Here is a 20234-nt window from a genome sequence, read left to right on the forward strand (position 1 = left end):
AACTAGGCCTTTTGATCATCCTGTAAATGAAATCTTTTTTATTTTTTGGTAATATAGCGTTTGTTTATTTATTTATCTTTTTATCTCATGCTGAACATGGTTGTACAAATGCATCTATCTTGGTTTTCTTTGGGCCAATGTCCTCTCAAAATATTTTCTTAGATCAAAATGGCCCCAAAGAGGGATGACATCATTTATTATTTTTTTTAAAATGAATTATCTCATTTCTTTATAGATTTGCATTATTTTTTTATCAACATCGGATTTTTTTGCCAAATTTAAATTTATTTATCATATTATGATTTGAATATTAGTTGTTGATTAATTATTTAAGAAACTAGGAATTTATTTGAACTGATTAAGATTTTGTTTGGGACAGTTTCTAAAGCAAATTTTTAGTACAAAAATATCTTGAATTAGAATTTTTTTGTAAGAGTTAAGTTATTTTAAAAAATAGTAAGAAAGTTGTCCTAAAAAAAAAACTAAAATTGAAAATATTTGTCATTTGGTTGGATATAATTAAAAAATAATGTGAATTTTCAACTTTATAAACACAGCTTAAAATTTTTGGAAAATATGTTTTTCACTAGCATGCAACCATATGAAAATATATTTTTCATTATCTTAATGGTTTATACAAGTTCCTTGTCTAAGCATTGTTAACTTAATATTTATTATTTCTTGGCTGGTGTCCGTCAATCTCTTGTATTTGAAAAAAAAAAAGAAAAAAGAAATTGGAAATATGAAAAAAAAGTCATGATATTTTCATACAATTATGATTTCGTTTGAGACTATTTTTTACTTTAAATTTTTAACTAAAAAGTTGTTTCAAAAACAGCAAAAAAACATCTAAACATCCCTATAAATGATTCACCTCTCTCTCTCTCCCTCTCTTGTTACACAATCTGTTCCAATTGTGACAACAAAACAAGAGTCATACTACCTATGGAAGTTTCAGCATGCATCAGAATACAATTCTTCCTCGTTCATTTCCTCTTTCAGTTCTTCAGTGAGGTATGAATTGCTTTTGATTGGCTGCATCTTAAGCCCTTCATGGATTCTGTCTCGGATGGCCGTCTCCTGTATTCAATCAGCAGATACTTCAGATATTAAGGTTCTATTTGGGATGACTTTTTTACTGCTTCTTAAATCAGCTTTTTAATATAAAAATTTTATATCTTATACTAAAAAACTATTTTTAAAAATAGTAAGAAAGCCGACCCAAACGAAACCTAACTTGTCAAAGAAAAGCAGATGCATGCCTTAAGCTTTGTTTGGGACCCTTTTTTATTGCTTCTTAGAACGGCTTTTTATTGCAAAAATTAAAATTTTTATAAAAAAAAAACCGCTTTAAAAAGCAGTAAAAAAACCATTCCAAACATAACCTTAGTTTCTGCTAGTGCTCAGCTGCTCGCTGATCCAATAAATACTAAAAGATTATTAAAAAGACTTGCCATTATGTGACAGCCTTCCTCAAACTTCTCCAGGAAGCCTGCAACCCAACGGTCTGCATTCTCCAGCCACTCGTTGTGCTGCATCCCAGATAACTGCATGTTTAATAATTATATTTATTAATCACAACAAGCATAATGTACTGTTGATTTCTACATGAATTTAAGTCATGTAGAGCTTGAAATCTACACCTTGAAATTGTGACAGGAAATGGAAATCTGAGACTTGAAAGAAGAAAAAGATGAACATAACATGCGAAGCAAATCGATACGTCTTATATTAGGCTTAGCTCAAGTGCAGGGACTTCTAAAATGAGTAAGAAAAATCAATTTCCAATATTTTGAATTTCATTCTATCTGTAATCAATAGGTTGCATTTGGATTGATTAAATATTAGAGCATTGATAGGAATGTTATAGAATTTGTGGCTTGGTTATGAAGCTCCAGCAAATGATTCTGTGTTTTAAAGTTCCTTCCTCGATTTTCTTCTTCAAATTTATAAAATCCAAATAGAGCTGCAATGATTTCAAATTTACTTTAGACTTACAATTCTGGTATGAAACATGCAAAGAAACTTTTCTTTCTTTACTTTCAAATGATGCTTAAAACTTATAGAGACAAGGAAGCCATTGTGGGCTCCAAAAATTTGCGCCACGGCCTCTCTGCGGCCCCTTTCTTTCTTTCGGGTCGTTGAGGAGAGTTTCACACTTGAATTCCGAGGCAAATTTTTAGAGGTAGATTGAGTTTTGAATAAGAAATTACCTAGAGATTTTGCCCTCATTTTGCGGGGACTTTATGATCTAAGTTCATATTTCCTATAGGCGCACCCTCCTATAGTTAATTACCCCTCCAGATAATGAGAGAGAACTTTCGATTAAGGCTAGTCGTCAAGTATATACATAGTATCCGATGTATAGTAGCAACATGATTTAGTATTTGAAAATTGAAATTTATATAACCACACACTTAAAGCAAATGATGGGGGATGATGATAGACCCGATCAAGATCTCATGGTTCTGTTGTCCTGAGCCATCATGGTCCATAGTCTACCTAGTCACAGGAGGTAGTGACCCAACCTGATAGAAGGATCCTTGTCGGCAACTTTGGGTTGCTTTGTCCAAGGGTATCTTGTAGATAGGGGGTGAATATTTATCTAAAGGGATAAATTTGAGTCCACCTTGGCTAACAGAGGGCTTTATGCCCTATCGATCATATTCTATTGATTCATTACTCGAGAATTTGATGCCGTTGGGGAACATACGGGCTCTGACCATGAATGTAATTTAATGGAGTAATTTGGCAGCAAAACCACCCGGTCAGAGGGTCCCAGTCGTAGCCATTTACCTGTGGTGCCATTTGGCGGCAAAACCACTAGTTAGAGGACGTGTTACATATTTACTGAAAAGAGAAAATTTGAGAATAAATCTGATACGCCCTAGGGTTCCCAAGTTTGGGTTTGCCCTAATGCTCCTTCAAAGATATGATTTCTCCACCAAATCAAAGAGAAATAAACACAAGAGAGATGGGATGAAGAGCATGAACCTTTGCATTTAAAATCCAAGAGAAAACAAGATACAATTTGTCCACTTCGAGAAGGACAAGGTCTTCCACTACAAACCGTAGAAAACTTAGAGAAAAAAAATAAGGTGGCTAAGAGAAAACCCAATTTTTGCATAACCTTAGAAATCCCCCCTTAATCCCTACTTATAGCAAGCAAAAGACCAAACCAAACTCACTAGTGGGCCGCCCAAGATGAACCGCCCAGCTCAGGGCAGACCCGAGCCAAACCGGTCCAAAATTGGACCGGTTCAGCTCAAGGCCGAACCGCCTAGCCCACTCTGCCTCGCCCCGTGCTTCCCTTCGGCTGGCCGACCGGCGCGGCTCCCTCCCCCGCCGCTTCTGCTCGCCAGGTGGTCGCCGGCCCTCCCTCTGCTGATCGGAGGCGGAACGCATCAAAATCCTAGTAATATTTTCGACTAGACATTTGCTCTTTATGAGCTGAAGTGATTTCAAATTTATCTATCCCGACAAACTGTTGATTATTATGGAGGATAGATGGATTTAGCTTTAAGTATTTTGAGCGTTTTTATTTTCAATTTTAAATATTTAAGTTTTGATGACTATTGAGTTTTAAATTTTCATGAGAATTTGAGAGGTATTTTAAATGTTTGTGATCTCCTTCGGTTGAGACTTTCTATCAACAAGGCCATCATTAAGGTATTTATGGGCTCTTTTATTTTATGGGTTGGATCTTGTCAACTATGTCTACTTGCTAACAGAGGATCAGATTCATTGTCGGCTTTATGCCTTTGTTAATGAACTTTTCTTGTTATTGACCTTGAATGTTAATATGAATATATAAAACAAATATACCGGCTGATGTTACGACCGTAAATTTGTGTGATAGTTCTAACAGTGTCGACTCCTATCTATTCACATAGAATGATCAGGCTCGAACTTAGGTTCATTTCTTGATCCACACAACATCCTTAGATGCCACGTGTGCATATACAACACACTTGCCGAGACCCATGTGAGTATATGATTTTGAATGCATTTTACAAGATATGTTTGTATAGTAGTTGTATGAATGTATTGTAATAGATGTACATAACATATTTGCATGTATTCATGTATGATGCATTTTATATTTGCATGTTGCTTAATCGTGCCTGCATGATATTTACATTTGCATGTTGCTTAATCGTTCTTGCATGATATGTTGGTGTGCAGTGCAACGACTTAATGCTTGATCATAGTACATGATATATTTGCGTGACATTTTGCATGTTGCAATGTGCATATGCTCTATATAACTTCCAAAATATTTATAAAATGTGTAAGCATGTTCGTAATGCATTACTGTATGTTTCAATGCATGAGAGAGGGTGTTTTTTTTTTCTTTTTTTGCAATATTCAAACATGCCGAATTATGCAAATGATGATCATATGGAAGATGCAAGATGCTCTACTTAGGAGCATGTAGACGCCTTTTGTCTACTTATACGAATATTGCGGATTTGGTGGCGTATTTAGCAGTGCATTGGACTTCGGTTGTCGTGCACGAATGAGACAGTTCATGTATTTTCATCTTCCACATGTTGTAATTTTCTTCGGTATTTGGCCTGCAGGGGTGAATCTCTGCTTGCAAATGAGTTGTATGTCAAGTTAGTAGCCTCCCACAAGTGCTCCGTAGTTTTTACTTCAAATTTTATGTTTTTTCTCTCAATTCAATAGTAGTATTGTGTTATGGGTCATTTATTATTTTATGCAGGTAGATCGTTGTGCACTAACGATTCTCCAGAAGCTGCCCGTAGATATTTGTATTTATCGCGACTATTTTAAATAATAATAATAATATTAGTATTAAATAATTGAACTCAAAATAGCAATTTCATCTCGATTCACGTGATTTTTTCTCAAAGTTAGAGCATTTTTACCTCGAGATGCTTGTTGATTTTTCGCATGTGAATTTCTTTGGGCAAAATTACAGTCAATTTTGGGTATTTCTGACGTTCCAAACACAACGACAAAGTCCGTTTTGCAATCAAACATCATTTAAGCGGCATCACGCGTCAGTTTCTGGCATTGGCTGTTGATTTTGACCATTTTTACCTGATTTGTCTGAGAGGTGGTCTCTTGTAGGTGAATTCGATGTTCTAATTTGAACGGCGTAGTCCGTTTGACAATCATAGATCGTTTGACCCTTCAAGTGACACTCCGCGCCGATGCACGTCACTTAAATCGTCTAGTTTCCCTGCTTTCGCGCATTTTTTTGTGTAGGGGTCAACAACCACATTGATTTATTTATAATTCAATACCATCAACTATATCAAAACAAACAAAAATGGTACTACAATATGTTAAGATGTATCAACAACATGGTTCATAAATTAACATAATATTTGATAATATGATTTTTAGACATTCAATTCAAGTATTATTTCTGCTGTGATATAAACATAAATTTGGAATTTATTTTTTCATGAATATTTTAGTTATTTTCTTTTTGAAACTCATTGTTATTCGTCAATTTGTCCCATTAATTTGTTAGCAATTTATTATTTTTCACATATGTAAAATAATCTTTATGACATTATTAGAATTCTTATTGTGGATGTATAAATCCTTGTTTTTCATGTATTCTAGTATTCTGATAATTGAAATATCTTCATCTTTTTCATAATTTCTAGACCCGTCATGATCATCTTGCATAAAATTGATATCAATGCTATAATTATGAATCATTTTATGTAAAATATCACTTGAAATCAAATTGCATTAGGGTTCCTTTTTTTTTTTTTTTTTTTTAAATTTTTTTTTTTTTTTTTTTTACAATTTTCCCAAAACTACAACACTACCGCTAACTTTCTTCTGATTTTATGTAAAATATCACTTGAAATCAAATTGCAGGCATAAATTCTGAATTTATTTTGTCATGAATATTTCAGTTTTTTTTTCCCTTTAAATATGATGGTCATTTCATTAATCTATTAGGTTGACTTTCACTTATATAATTTATTGTTAGCAAGCTCTTAGAAATTTATCGGTAGTTTTTTTTTTTTTAATGCACCTATTGTTGCGGACTAGAATATACGCGGTGATAGAGTTAAAATACTGCGTCTTAGCGTTGTATGAATATCTATCTTATACACAGAGAACACAATATATTTTTACGTGCAAAACCCTGGAAAGTGAAAAAACCACGGGACCTAGCCCAGTCTGAAATGATTCCACTAGTGCTTAGGTAGATTACAATAGGCTGACTCGTCCCTGAGGGCGATTAGATTACACATGTCAACCGTTTTGTTGAAATCTACTGACAAACGGAGATGAAAGTACAACGTCACTTGGTGGACTGGCAGAAGTCTGGTGCTACTTAAAAATTCGGGCGCCAATTGGTAGTCTGACGTTGGTTTGGCAGAACTTCAGCGTCGGACAGTAGTCCGGAGGAAGTACGATGTCAGATGGTGGTCCGGCAGAACTCCGGGTGTCAAGTGATGGTCCGACAGAATTCCGGGCATACTCCAGGCGTCAAGTGGAGGTCTAATAGAACTCTAAGCGTCAGGTGGTAGTCCGGCGGAACTCCGGGCCTAAGGAGGTGGTCCGGCAGAAGTTCGGGCCTTAGGTGGTGGTCTGGCAGAACTCCAGGCGTCAAGTAGTGCTCTAATGGAACTCTAGGCATCAGGTGGTGGTCCGACGGAATTTCGGGCCTCAGGTGGTGATCAGGCAGAAGTCAGGGCCTCAGATGGTGGTTCAGTGCAAGTCCGGGCCTCAGGTGGTGGTCCGGCAGAGCTCATGACCTCAAGTGGTGGTCCGGCAGAGTTCAGGGCCTCAAGTGGTGGTTCGGCGGAGGTGAGGGCCTCAAGTGATGGTCCGGCAGAAGTGAGGGCCTCAAGTGGTGGTCCGACGGAGCTCATGACCTTGAGTGGTGGTCCTACGGAGCTCAGGGTCTCAAGTGGTGGTCCAACAAAGCAACAACGTTAGGCGATAGTCCGGCAAAACGCAGGCGGTGGTCGAGGAGGAGCAAGGAGGCAACAACAATCTCCGATTTCTCTCTTGAAACCCTTGGGTTTAGGTCCCTCTTTCAAGAGGGAGGAGGGGTCTATTTATAGATTTCCTAGAGTGGCATGACCCGTCAATAGGAGGAGGATCAAGGGAAAATGGGTAGTGGTTTGGATGGACGGCTGATGTTGAATCCCTTTATTGTGGACCGTTCGTTCGACGTTTGAAGGTCTTAATGATGTCGAAATTCTGCGATCTTGGGTTCGTTGGATTCGTCTCATCGAGCTGCTCGATTCTACTATAAGCATGTTATGTTTGAAAACCGTTTGGTAATCCAAATTGTGGTTTGAACTTTCCAATTGCACTTTAGGTCCTCAATTCGGACCCATTTGGGCTCAGATTGAGTCAAATTTGGTGTCGTTGGGTTCGTATTTCCGAGACGTTCAGTTCGACTATAAGTTTGCTGAAATTGGAGATCAAATGGTCCCAATTTTAATTTCGGAAGTTTCCAACTTGATTTTCCCTCGAGATTCGTGCCCGGTCAAGATAATTTTTTATGATGTATCACCTATAAATAGATTTATTTTGAGATATGTAAAAATTTTTTTATGGTTTTTATTATAGATGCGAAGATTCCTTCATCTATTATCTACTTAAAGTTTTTTATCATTGTTCACATACATGATCTAAAAATATTTTAGAAGAGATGATCTTCTTATTAAAGACAAACATGAGACTTGCTCCTCTTTTCCATGTTCTTTATTCCCTCTTCCAGATCTTCCATGGTTGTCCTGTATCGCTTGCTGATTTGATTTCAACCATGTGGAAGCCATACATTTATGTTGGAAATGCAATATGTGAAGCTCTGAATGAAAATTGAATCATCTTAGCAGAACATCAAAAGGGCTTATTTCTATAAGACATGACCCGCAATTATGTCTTAGTGAATGTATAAGACAAACATAACTAAAAATTAATCAATAATAACCAACTTGGATGCCCCTATCCAAAATGACCAGAGTTTAGTAGTTTGGTATGTGTTGCTTAAATCACACCGCCTACAATATATGAAAAATATACCATTATACCCTTTCTAATTTTGTCACAGAGAGCAAGGCACTTAGATTTTATTCTGTTAAATAATATAACTAAATACAAAAGGGCATCAAAAGAAGGAAAGAATGTACAATTATTCTAAAATACAAACCTTCTTGCCGACATTCTCCTGATGCTCCTTCACTTTCTCCTTTAGTTTAGTTATACCCATGTTTACTCTCAATTGCTTCTCCTGTTGAAGTTTTTGTGACAGAAAAGAACCAGTAAAAGAGTATCACCATGGAAGTTTAAAAAGTGACAAAGCAAATATGAGAAAAAACATACCTTCACATAGCTAACACCAAGGTCTTGCCTAGAATATCCACGAGATAAGTTGCGCATGACATATTCATTATAGTCTTTGAGAATTCTCATTATAATTTCTGATGTTGATACACCATCAGTGCGCTTTGTTTCCTTAAATTTTCCAATAGACTTAACCTATTCACAACCCATTATTGTACAGATGTAAGTGATAAGAAGGAATAAAGAATAAAAGTTAGAATTAAGCATTTATTTTTAACTAAAGATGGCTATTGAACTCACAAACTCATAAACATCATTGCCAGATCCACTTGCATCAGCATATCTGCAAGGCATCAACTCACTTTACTGATGAGTCACATATATGCGAGCAAATTTTAGTGCTAAAAATGTTTTATATGAGAATTACATTACAAATGTCTTGATTTAGTTAGCTTGATAAATTAGTATGAACTTTGAAAAATACGGTAAGAAAATGCCAGTCAGACTTACGGTAGGGAGTCATGCACCACATAATCTATTTTATGTTTGTCGATGAACTCCTGTGTAATGACCCAAGGTGCATTTGGAATAACTTCATCAACCCACCTATGTCAGGGGAAGAAGATTATTTCTCTTAGTTAATAGCTTAATTGAAATGTAACATATGCAAGATTTAATAAAAATGAATAACAAATAGTTGAGTTGGATCAAGAACAATGAATCTTTCCTGTTTAATCTATACGTTGTTAATTTAGCATTATTATTGATAATATATTATCCAATTTCATAAGATAAATATAATTTAGAAAGATAATAAAATATGATATTGAAAGAAAAACTAGTCATCTCATCATAGGAAGCACTTGCTGAGTTCCTCACCATATGTGATCTTTTTCAGTATATTGTGCTACCAAATTTGCAATTAAATTTTTTTTGAAAGATTTAATAAATTATGATGTATTTCATGGCCGAATTATTATGCTGAAAAAGAAAAAAAAATCCCTAAAGGATGGAAAACCTATGATGGACGTATGCTTGCTCGACAAAAAACATACCTAATTTTTCCCAAATTGGATTCAGTGGGGTCAAATTAATATATTCTAACTCAAACCTAACCAAGAAATACTATGAGGTTGGGTCTTGTTGGTTCAACTTTTAGCCTTGCGCCAAAAATATTGTTGAAGCCAAGTGTTAGGATGGGTCGAGTTGAGACGGTCTTTCTGCCATGCTAGTTGAATTGTATAGATATTATACTGTTGAAAAAGAATATGAAGATCAAATTCCTTAAGACATAAAATTTATTAACAAAATATGAGCTTCTCAACGGTTAGAACAATTTATTATAAGATGATGATATTGCACAACTATACTTGAAGGGAGACTTTTGGTGTCATAATGGGTACTTGTAGATATCAAGAATTGAAGAAGGCCAGTATGGAACTCCTCTGGCCTATCATCAAACTAAGAAGCTTTTGTTTGAAAGTTGAAAAGATCAAGAGTTCCCAAGTATTTTGAGTGATTTGTACGAGTGTATTATGTCAATTGTAATGCCTGAGTTGGGTTATAAGGAATACATTGGAGCATATAAAGGCTTGTATCCATTCAACGAGGATCGATCAATCCAAAGGGTTGAAGAGATTATTCTAGATTGTTGTATCTTTTATGATTGATAATGTCAGCTCACAAATTTTTAAAAAATTTTGATGTTTTAATCTATATGTTGAATGCATGTATATATCATTGATGTTTTTTAAATTGCATTTTTTTATACCTATGTATGCGAGTTACGAAGTTGATTGGATTAGTGAGACAAATGGATATGATTTTTTTATTTCTTTTTTATTCTTTTATGTTTTTGTTTTGATTTTCCTCAAGAAGAAAGAAAAAAATAGAGACTAGATAGGGAGACAAGGGGAGAGAAAAAAAGAGTTGGTATGAAAGAGAGAGGAAGAGAGACAAAAGAGAAATAAAGAGAGAGAATGATATTAAGAGAGGGAGAGAGAAATAGAGTAAAAATGGGAGAGGAAGAGAGAGAAAGATATAGAGAAAGAGAGGGAAAGAGGAGAAACAACTCATGGCTGGGTCGAGCCATTGGTGTCAATGGAGGTTGTGGGCGGTGATGACGGCGGGTTCCTCAACAACACCAGCTGTGACTGCGTTTGGGACAGAGTGAGAAGCTGAGAGTCAGCAAAGGCGGCTGCGAGGACATTGCAGGAGGAGGCGAGAGTGAGAGTGAGATAGAGAGAGAGAGAGGTGAGACCGACAGTGTGAGGGAGAGGCTCTGTGTGGGTGGCTTAGGTATTTATTTAATTAATTATTTATTTTGTTCAATCAACGGTATTAGACAGGGAGATACGTGACACGCCTAAACTATCATTATCAGGAAAGGATTTCGTTTCATCCACAATTTACAACAAATACCCTTGCCTTAAGCATCTCACCAAGTTATAACGAGCCTTTTTCAAATTCTTTAGGAACTTTTACTGATTATAGAAGCAAAGGAGACAAACCATTGATTGATATGATGGTGGAGGAGAATGATCAATAGTCGGCTTGAACATTGATGAGGACATCACACTTGCAGTTATTATGAATGATAATCCTACATCTTGAATCCCTAATTGACATTACTTGCGAAAGATTTTCAATAAGAGGTAGAGAGAGAGAGAGAGAGAGAGAGAGAGAGAGAGAGAGATTCATACTTGCAGTGCCGGAGTGATTCATAGCGTTCATCTTCACTCATGACAGTTTTTCCTTTGTACATATGAGTCATTTCATCATTGCAGCATCCGACGAGTAAATAAGTACTGGGAAATCTGACATCAACAAAAGGAATCAAAGTAAACTTAAAGCATATGCTTTGTTTATTTGTTCATCAAGAATGATGGATCTGGAATTTTTTCAATTTAATTATCAATCTTTATGATGCACCCAATAAGTTGAATCACATTTTCATTTCAAAATTTCTCAAGATTTTAGCTTGGCCCTCAGGATTGCCATCAAGGGAAGCAGATAGACCTTTGGTTCCAAAGAAATTATCCTTTTAACTAAGTCACTACTTCTATAACCGAGCTTATATTATCCAAACCAGAGTTAGTTCCTTTCTTGTTTTTCATATTTATTCTCTTTACCTCATCATATTTAGCTTCTTCCACTTCCAGTCTTGTTTATTCACTTTTTTCTTTACCTGAACTACACAAGGCTACTGTTTCATCATGCTCTGTTAGCACAAACAGTGAGCTACTATTCTGTTTCATCCATCAAATAACTTATGACTAGCTATCTTTCTCCTTAAAACTTAAATAATAATCACTTTTTTTTTTATGACAGATTCTAAGGTTTCAGTCTGCATTAGCGCAAGAATTAGGCATATCCAAGTAATTTAAAAAAGGGATAACAAAATTATCATAAATTTAAGAACAAATCTACTCCACCTCTCTTATGATATAACGTTTGTGACATTGAAACTTGGAACAAATTATGCCTGCCTTTGCACCCCTAACGATCAAAACCAAATAGGGAAAATGTGCAGTTTATGCTAGAATAGGCAAATGATCACTTATCATGTTACATTCTGTAGCATCAAATCAAAATGAAAATTGAAATAGTATAAAAATATAACAAGATGGATTCTTTTTTGGCTGATAATGAGGCCAAAAAGGAACAAAGAGGTGACTGATCAAATCTAGAGCTCAGAACAACCTTCAATGTTGTGCGAGATGCATTTCAGCTCATTTTTTCACCTAAAAAGTAATTCTCAATCCTCATTAGATATCATTCCATGCAACCATTTCTCTAACACAATTATTTTAAGTTTTCCTTTCAAAAAAATTTCAAACATTCATCATGACCGTTTAACTTAGCTATCAACCACCTCTCTAGGGCATATTCAACCGAACTTCAAATGCTTGCTCCAGCCAAACGGTAAAACTTCCGCTATTTGGTTACGGGTAAACAGTGGAACACCAATATTAGCGTTGCACTGTTCATCTTCGCTATTTGTCTGTCTGTACCGAACTTGCGGAATAAATGCGCAAAAGAAGAGAACGAACATTAACTTCGCAAAAGGGGGCAAAATGGAGTTTGATTGGAGATGAATCACGGCATTTCTTAGTTTCACGGCATTTTGAAGTGAAAAATGAGATTTTTGGAGAAACGGCATTAAAAGACACAAAAATAAACTGCTTAAAGATACAGAATAATAATAAAGTCAATAATCAATGGAGGAGAGAAGGAGAGAGAGAGAGAGAGAGAGAGAGAGAGAGAGAGAGAGAGAGAGAGAGAGAGTACAATTTCTTGGCCTGCTCCAGGGCACGGGCATGGCCGAAATGGAAAAGGTCGAAAATGCCATCGGCGTAGACACGCACGGGGGCCCGGTCTCCATCGATGGCCTCCGGCGGTGACAGCGGGGAGTACCACACAGTGGGCGTCGCCGGCGTCTCCTCCTCCGCCTCTCTCCCCAACGCTATCCTAACCATCTTCCTCTTTCACCTTAATTGTTCGATGAAATTCCAAAACGACAAATCAAGAGAGAAATCCAGGGAGATGAGCAAAGAGTGGCAATAGGCATCTTAAATAATAGTCCGTTAACCTCAACTATTTCAACGGTCATCCACTCATTTGATTGGCGTGGACATTAAATTTATTTTGAGATTTATAATTTATAAAAATAAATAATTTTTAAATTTAAATTAAAAAAATTAATAATTTTGAGATTTCTTTTTATAAACTTTTTTTCATGAACTACCAAATATATACAATTACTTTAAAAAATTAATTAATTTTTATATATTTCCTTTTTTTTCAAAAAAGAATCAACATATAATATATTTTAAAATTTATAATTATTATATTTATAAGATTAAAAATAATTATCAAATTAAAATATTTAATCTTTTTATTGTTAATAAATTTTTAGTTGTAATATATTTAATAAATTCTATTTTTATAATGATGAAATAAAAAAAAAATTACTTTAAGAGCAAGACTTGATTGATTATCTATACATTGCTTTGATTTAAAAATAAATTTAAGATTTGAAAGCCATTTAGACTAAATCATCCTCAAAATATTCTAAAGTAATTTTTTTACCATAAAAATTGAAGCTAAAAATAATATTTTAAGCCTTATAATATATTTATAAATTAAAAAGATTGATTAAAAACTTAGTTATAGGTACCTATCTATGTAGTACAATAAAATCTAAATGGTGAGTAACAAAACTTACATAAATCATATTTGAAAGATATGTGACACTTATTAAGTCCTCTAATTGATGGAATCGAACTATTAGATCTATTATCATTGAATGTATACAACTTATTACTTAGAAAACTGGGTTCAAGTTAAGTCAGCTCGGTTCAAGTTAAACTGTCTCAATCTCAACTCAAAAGAAATTCACTAAGTTAACAAATGAATTCATCAGGCAAATATGACCTATCAAATTGGCCCTAAAGCTTAGTCAAGTGGATGACTTCCTTCATATGAGAAATTAAGCTACATGACTCAAATATTTTTTTTCTTACTATTATATAAACATATGCACAACAAATTCTATAAAGTTCAAGACTAAATTTATAAATAGGGGATCAAGTGATAAGCTTAGTTTATACAACTTTATACACTCAAAGTATAATTGCAAAAAGCTCGGAATTTCTCGCTTCCTTCCTCTTTCTTTACTTCATTGCCCTATTTTTACTTAGTATTCTCAATAAAAATTAAGTATGATTTATGAATATTTTTAAATTCATTAAATTGCGTGCTAGAACATTCACGGTGGTAGAGAGGTAGGATATAGCATCCTAGTTTTATACAAAAATCCAAAACACATAGTTGGAGGGCGACGGTGGTCGGAGGTTCCATAGTTATGGGGATAGTTAGTCGGCGGGTGTCAATGGTCGAAGGGATTGTAGTTGACTAGTGAAGGTGGTTAGAGGGATCGTTAGATCCGGGGGGGGGGAGGCCGATCGGTGCTCGACGCGAAGATAGTATACACACTGTATAGTCCAGTAGTCATCTCGGGGCTGCGGCGGGGGGAAGGTGGTCGGTACGAAGACCATTTAAGCTCTAAACACTGAGCCGTATTTCTGTGAAGATTTCTAACTAATAGGCCTCTGAGTATGATAGCTACCGCAACAAAGGTCTTATTGCGATGGTTAAGTAGGCATCAAGCATTAGTGGCATGGTGGCGAGGGTTCATCAGTGGTGGTACCAGGGTGAAGCTTTGGGATGATTCAAGCCTCAAAACTCTCTTGAGTCTCTAGTCCATGGTCTAAGCCTCCAAAAGTCGAAGACCCTCTATGTGGGAAAATGAGGTCTATTTATAAATTTTGAGAATGACATGTCCTATAAATAAAGATAAGATTCAGGCTAAATTTGGAGAGCTCCATCGGACAATCTATATTGATTCCCTTAATTATGGAGCATTTGTTCACCATTTAAGTGCCTTAATGATTCCAGAATTAAGCGATCTTGGGCTCGTTGGATTCATCTCATCGAACCACTTGATTAGATTATAAGAATGTTACATTTGGAGATCATTTGCTATCCAATTAATATTTTGGAGCTTCCAAATATGCTTCAATCCCTTGGTTTGTGCCCATTTGAGCTCGGATTAGACCAAATTTTTTTTCGTCTCCTTGAGACATTCAAATTGACTAAGTTTACTAAAATCGAAGTTTGGATGGTCCCAAATTTAATTTTCAGAAGTTTCCAAGTTATATATACTTCGAGATTCATGCCTGATCAAGTGATTTTTGGTGACATATGAGTTATGATGCTTAAAGCCTTAAACCACATTTCTTGATGACTCTTGATTAAATAACTTATCATATTAATAGAATCCCCAAACAATCAAACAGTGGAGTCCCTTTTTTCCTTTGAAATTTTGCCATTTGTTCAAATTTGTACATATATAGTTTTGTGCCCATTATTTAATTTAAATGAAGGTTTTTTGTTGTAAGTAAATAATTATTTTTGCTGTTCATTTATTGAAAATAAATTAATGTAAGCATAGTGTTTGAAGGATCGACTCTTATTCTATTTTGACAAATTTCTTTTCTACATACAATAGAGCGAGAGATCAAAATTTTCTCCTAAGCTCAACTCATTAAGGTCTAGTTAGGGACAAAATAAATAAGGGAAATTTACATATATATCACATAATTTTTATATATTTATATATTTAACATATAAATTTTTTATATTTATATTACATCTATAATTTTACATTAGATTAAAAATATTATATATATTAATTTTTAAAAATAAAATATAGTTTTTCAATGCATATATTTTTCATATGATTATAATATTAAAATATTATATAAATAAATATAAATATTTAGATAAGAATTCGACAATATAAATGTTAATCACCCAAATATAAGTGAAAAGAAAATTAATTTCACCTGCTTATTTGATTGAGGGTCGACTGAGTGAGAAATATTTTTATTTTTTATTTATTCAATGAGAAATTAAATTTTTATTTCTTATGAAAAGTAGAATTTTTAATATTTGCCACTAAAATAAAAGTGGTAAAATATTTTTCACTAAAATAAAATTGGGAATTGTTCATGAAAAAATACAATTATTCGCATTTTCTTTATAAATCAATTTGCTTAAGAATTATATTAAAATCTAAAGAAATCTCTAAAAAAAAAATAGAAGAAACTTGAAAACCCATTCAATGGCATTCTATGGTTGAAAAAGTCGAGAGATTATTAGGTGCATAGTGCGAACAGAGAGAACCGTCCGCACAAGCTTTATTCCATGCTAGGTACCGGCACTCGGTGCCCCTGGGTACCACTGGGTACCGCTAGGTACCCATGTTTGTGCGGACGATGCACACTCCGCACCTAATAATTTTTCGAAAAAGTCGGTAAAAAAAAGTAACGAAAAAACTTTCATGAACCAATCAAATTTAACAAAAAGTCATCAATTTTTACTAAAAAAGAATTTTACCTGGTCCACTTCAATAAATATTTATGTGAGAAATTAGAATTTTTTTTAAAGCTGTCTTTGAAGAAGACTTTGTGACTGGTAATGGTTGTAATGAGATTGCCCACAAACTTAAGCTTTGTTTAAGTCAGCTTTCTTATTATTTAAAATATTTTTTTAGAATAGAATTTTTTTAATTATAAATTATTATACAAAAATACAAATTCAAAAAACAGTGAAAAAAATATATCACTAACGAAGCTTTAATGGGATTGTCAACTTTGTTCTTGTTTAGTTCTTCCTTTGCAGGAGAAAAGAACACAAGGAACAAAAAGAGAAATTTTTAAGTAACTATAATTTTTTTTAGAGAAAAAAAAATGTAAATTTACAAATGATGAGATTGTTGCATGATAAAAAATTTGAGTCGGTAGAGTTTATGTTTTACGTCTCAACGTTGTACAAAGATTTAATACTTATAGATTAAAAAGTAGTAAGATCAAATAATTTTTTACGTGGAAAATCCAAACAAGAAAAAAAATCATAGAGCCTAACCTAGTTTCAAAATTTACTATGTAGTAAGTGATATAAAAATTATACTTTCTTCGTTGTTGAAGAAAAAGGAGAGTATAGAAAATCAAATATGACAGTTAATATCTAACAACATAGTTTAATTTTTCCAAGATAGATTATAGATGTTCATAGATAGACTTTTATACCCAACAGCAGGGTTTGATTCTCCCAATAGGAATTATAGATGCCTATAGATGGATGTTCATACCCCACATCTGGGTTAAATCTAGTTAATGCTCTAGAGATGGTATAAATTTTTTATGCTGATCCTCAATGGCGACAGTGGTTGTCAGCTGTAATAGTTGATGGTTGTCGGCGACGTGCGATAGATAAAAAATGCTAGAGAGCTTTCCCTCCTCTCCCTTTCATCATGTGAAGAATAAGGGCCTATTTATAAGTTTTGGGACTGGCATGCTCCGTAAAAATAGAAAAATTCTAGGGCAAAGTTAGAGAGCTCCATCAAACGGTTAGTATTGATTCCTTCTATCATGGAGTTTTCGTCAAGCATTTAAGTGCCTTAATGATGTCAGAATTAAGTGATCTTTGGCTCGTTGGATTTGTCATGTCGAGCCGCTTGAGTTAACTATAAGTATGCCATATTTGAAGATTATTTGACTACACAATTAATTCTTTGAAGCTTCTAAATAAACTTTAGTCCCTTGATTTGGGCTCATTTGGGCTCGGTTGGACCAATTTTGGTGTCATTGGATTCACGTTATCAAGATGTTCATTTTGACCGTAAGTTCGCTGAAATTAGAATTCAGATGGTCCCAAATTTAATTTTGAAAGCTTTCAGCTCAAATATGCCTTAGAGATTAGTGCTTGATTAAAGTATTTTTTTGTGACGTATCATTTACCCCTTGTTTATGGACGTTTTAGCTCATAGAGTCCAAAAATATATGTCTAATATTTTCAAAATATTGTGACATAAATCAATAGTTTTCGAATAATTACAAGTCACAACCACTTTCTGGATGTCAATGTGAATCTCCCATCGGGTTGTGAACCAAGTAAAAAATCCTAAACTATAATTTAAGTTTTCCATAAAGTCTATGCGTCAATCAGATCAAAAGTATTGAAGATTGTCACTCCAAAATACATTGAATTGTTCACAAAGAGATATAGATTCTCTGTTGGACTCTAAAAATGTCAAAACTGAGTCTACAACGTTTAGAAACATTCCTGATGCCCCCAAAAAAGTAGGAATAGGTCTGTGTAGGCCCAAAATTAGGCCATAACTGGATTAGGCCCATTAGGCTAGTCAGGTGATCGACCACCCGTTGTCAGCGCCACCAATGCATTTTCGTGCATGAGTGCTTGCACTGCCCGCGCAAACTGCTAGCGGGCCATTGGCGCAGTTTGGTGCCATTATAAGGGTGTCATTTACTGCATCCATTTTTTTTTTCTTAGAAAAAAGTTTTTTTTTTTTTTTAGAAATGAGAGAGATTTTTTTCTTCTTCTTTTCAAAAAATTAGAATAGATTTTTTTTTTAAATGCGGAAGAGATTTTTTTAATTTAAAGCTATGAACTTCCCTACATTAATTCATGTAAATCCCCATCCCCCCCCAAAAAAAAAAAAAAAAAAAAAAATTCATAGAACTTTCTTCTATAAATCCTTATAATTCTCTCATTTAAAGTTATGAAACTCTTCTCATCCCCCTTCAAATAAACATATCTCTCCATTGGATAAGGAATTTGTACTTCTCTCCAATCTTCTCTTACTTTTCTCCACATTATATTCTCTACTTCTTGTTATATTAGAGGCATTCCATTGTCTTGGATAGGTGGTATCACTTATCAAGCTCTAACGCCCCTCTTTTTGTAGGAGTAGCTCTTATCTTTTTTTTTTTTCTACTTCTTCTTACATTTGAGGTATTCCATTATTTTAGATACGTTATATCCTCTAGCAAGCTCCAATGCCCCTCTTTGAATAAGAATAGTTATTGTTGTATTTCTTCTCCATCTATTCTCTACTTCTTCTTATATTAGAGGCATTCCACTTTCTTGGATATGTGATATCCCCCATCAAGCTCTAGTGCTCCTCTTTATGTAGAACGAGTAGCTCTTATTTTTCTTCTCCTTATATTTTGTACTTCTTCTTATAATAGAAACATTCCACTATCTTGGATATGTGATATCTCCTATCAAGCTCTAGTGCCACTCTTTGTATAGGAGTAACTCTTGTCTTTCTTCTTATTCTCTTCTATACTTCTTCTTACATTAGAGGCATTCTACTGTCTTGGATAGGCAGTATCTTATGTCAAGCTCCAATATCCCTCTTTGTGTGGAAGAAGTCCTGATAAGCGATCATTCTCCCCTAAGACTACTAAGTCATTTCAAATAATCATATTGGATGATCAATACAATCAGTTGAATTGATTGTACAACACTTCATAATTCGTACATTACTAACAGTGATATTTTGAATTAATCATATTGTATTATCTAGGATTGTAATATATGATCAGAGACGACAGAATTGAGTTTTTAGGGTCTTTTGAAGCAGTTTATTTAAGTTTTTAAGAGTCTTTTTGCCATTCACAAAGTTGTTTCTTCTGAAGAAAGCTTAAAGAGAGAGCCTAGAGCTTGGGAGAGAAAGGGTGGAGTTTATAAGAAAGGGAGAAGATCTTTGTGGGTTTTAAGGGAGTGTGCAAGGGAGTTTCACACGGTTGCTCTAGTGAACTTGCCCCTTAGTTCCTTCATGTGTCAAGGTTTGTCTTGAGGGAAGTTTTGGGAGGATCTCTTTGGTGATAAAGGACCTGACAACTTCGTCACACCAGGGAAAGTGAATGATTCCAAAGTTCTTTACCTTCACTAGGATGGTGAAAAAGGATTCCAAGATTCTTTGCCTTCACTAAGAGGGTGAAAATGGATTCCAAGGTTCTCTATCATCATGAGAAGGGTGAAAAAAGTTTCCAGGTTCTCTGCCATCACTATAAGAGTGAAAAAGGATTTCATATCCTCAGTCACACCCAAGGTTGTGAAAATCGAACCGGACAACAAACCGAAAGGAGAGGTTCACGGTTTGACTGGTTCAATCGGTCTAACTGGGGTTGAATGACCGATTGAATGTGATGATGCAATAAATAATAAATATTATTGGAATTTAATAAAATTAATATAATAATAATGTTATCATTCAAAGTATGAGACAAAAAATTAAACTAAAAAATTATAAAACATAAAACTTACATAATTAAGTAAAAAGATTTATTTTAAAATCTCACATAAAAGTTATATATATATATAAATATATTATATTATATTATTAAATTAGTATTTAATAAATCATATTATAAGAAATTTCCTCACAAGAATATGATAATTTTATAATTTAAATATTTTAATTTGATTTTGATTTTTATTTAAACTTAATAAGTATAACCATAAATTAATATAAATTATTATCTAATTTATATTGCATATAA

General features: G+C 34.2%; 1 protein-coding gene across 1 annotated transcript; it reads right to left on the reverse strand.

The window, feature by feature from the left end:
• Positions 1-741: 741 nt before the first annotated feature.
• LOC110100875 (choline-phosphate cytidylyltransferase 2) lies at positions 742-12853 on the reverse strand. The gene is made up of 8 exons (XM_020828622.2): positions 12589-12853; positions 11001-11114; positions 8809-8904; positions 8599-8641; positions 8338-8493; positions 8165-8245; positions 1455-1547; positions 742-1080 (listed from the first exon to the last, which is right to left on the reverse strand). The coding sequence occupies exons 1-8, from the start codon at positions 12774-12776 to the stop codon at positions 955-957; spliced, it is 897 nt and encodes a 298-aa protein (XP_020684281.1). The 5' UTR covers positions 12777-12853; the 3' UTR covers positions 742-954.
• Positions 12854-20234: the final 7381 nt, after the last annotated feature.

This window comes from Dendrobium catenatum, unplaced genomic scaffold (genome assembly GCF_001605985.2).
Source record: "Dendrobium catenatum unplaced genomic scaffold, ASM160598v2 original_scaffold_159283, whole genome shotgun sequence".
Taxonomy (NCBI): Eukaryota; Viridiplantae; Streptophyta; class Magnoliopsida; order Asparagales; family Orchidaceae; genus Dendrobium; species Dendrobium catenatum.

What these genes read in the sequence shown, in the direction of transcription:
- LOC110100875 (XM_020828622.2), bottom strand. Translation starts at nt 12,776, where the DNA reads ATGGTTAGGATAGCGTTGGGGAGAGAGGCGGAGGAGGAGACGCCGGCG. An exon ending in GAATCACTCCGGCACTGCAA is followed by an intron (nt 8,905 to 11,000) that starts GTATGAATCTCT and finishes CCCCTGACATAG; the next exon opens with GTGGGTTGATGAAGTTATTC. An exon ending in GCAATGATGTTTATGAGTTT is followed by an intron (nt 8,494 to 8,598) that starts GTGAGTTCAATA and finishes GGTTGTGAATAG; the next exon opens with GTTAAGTCTATTGGAAAATT.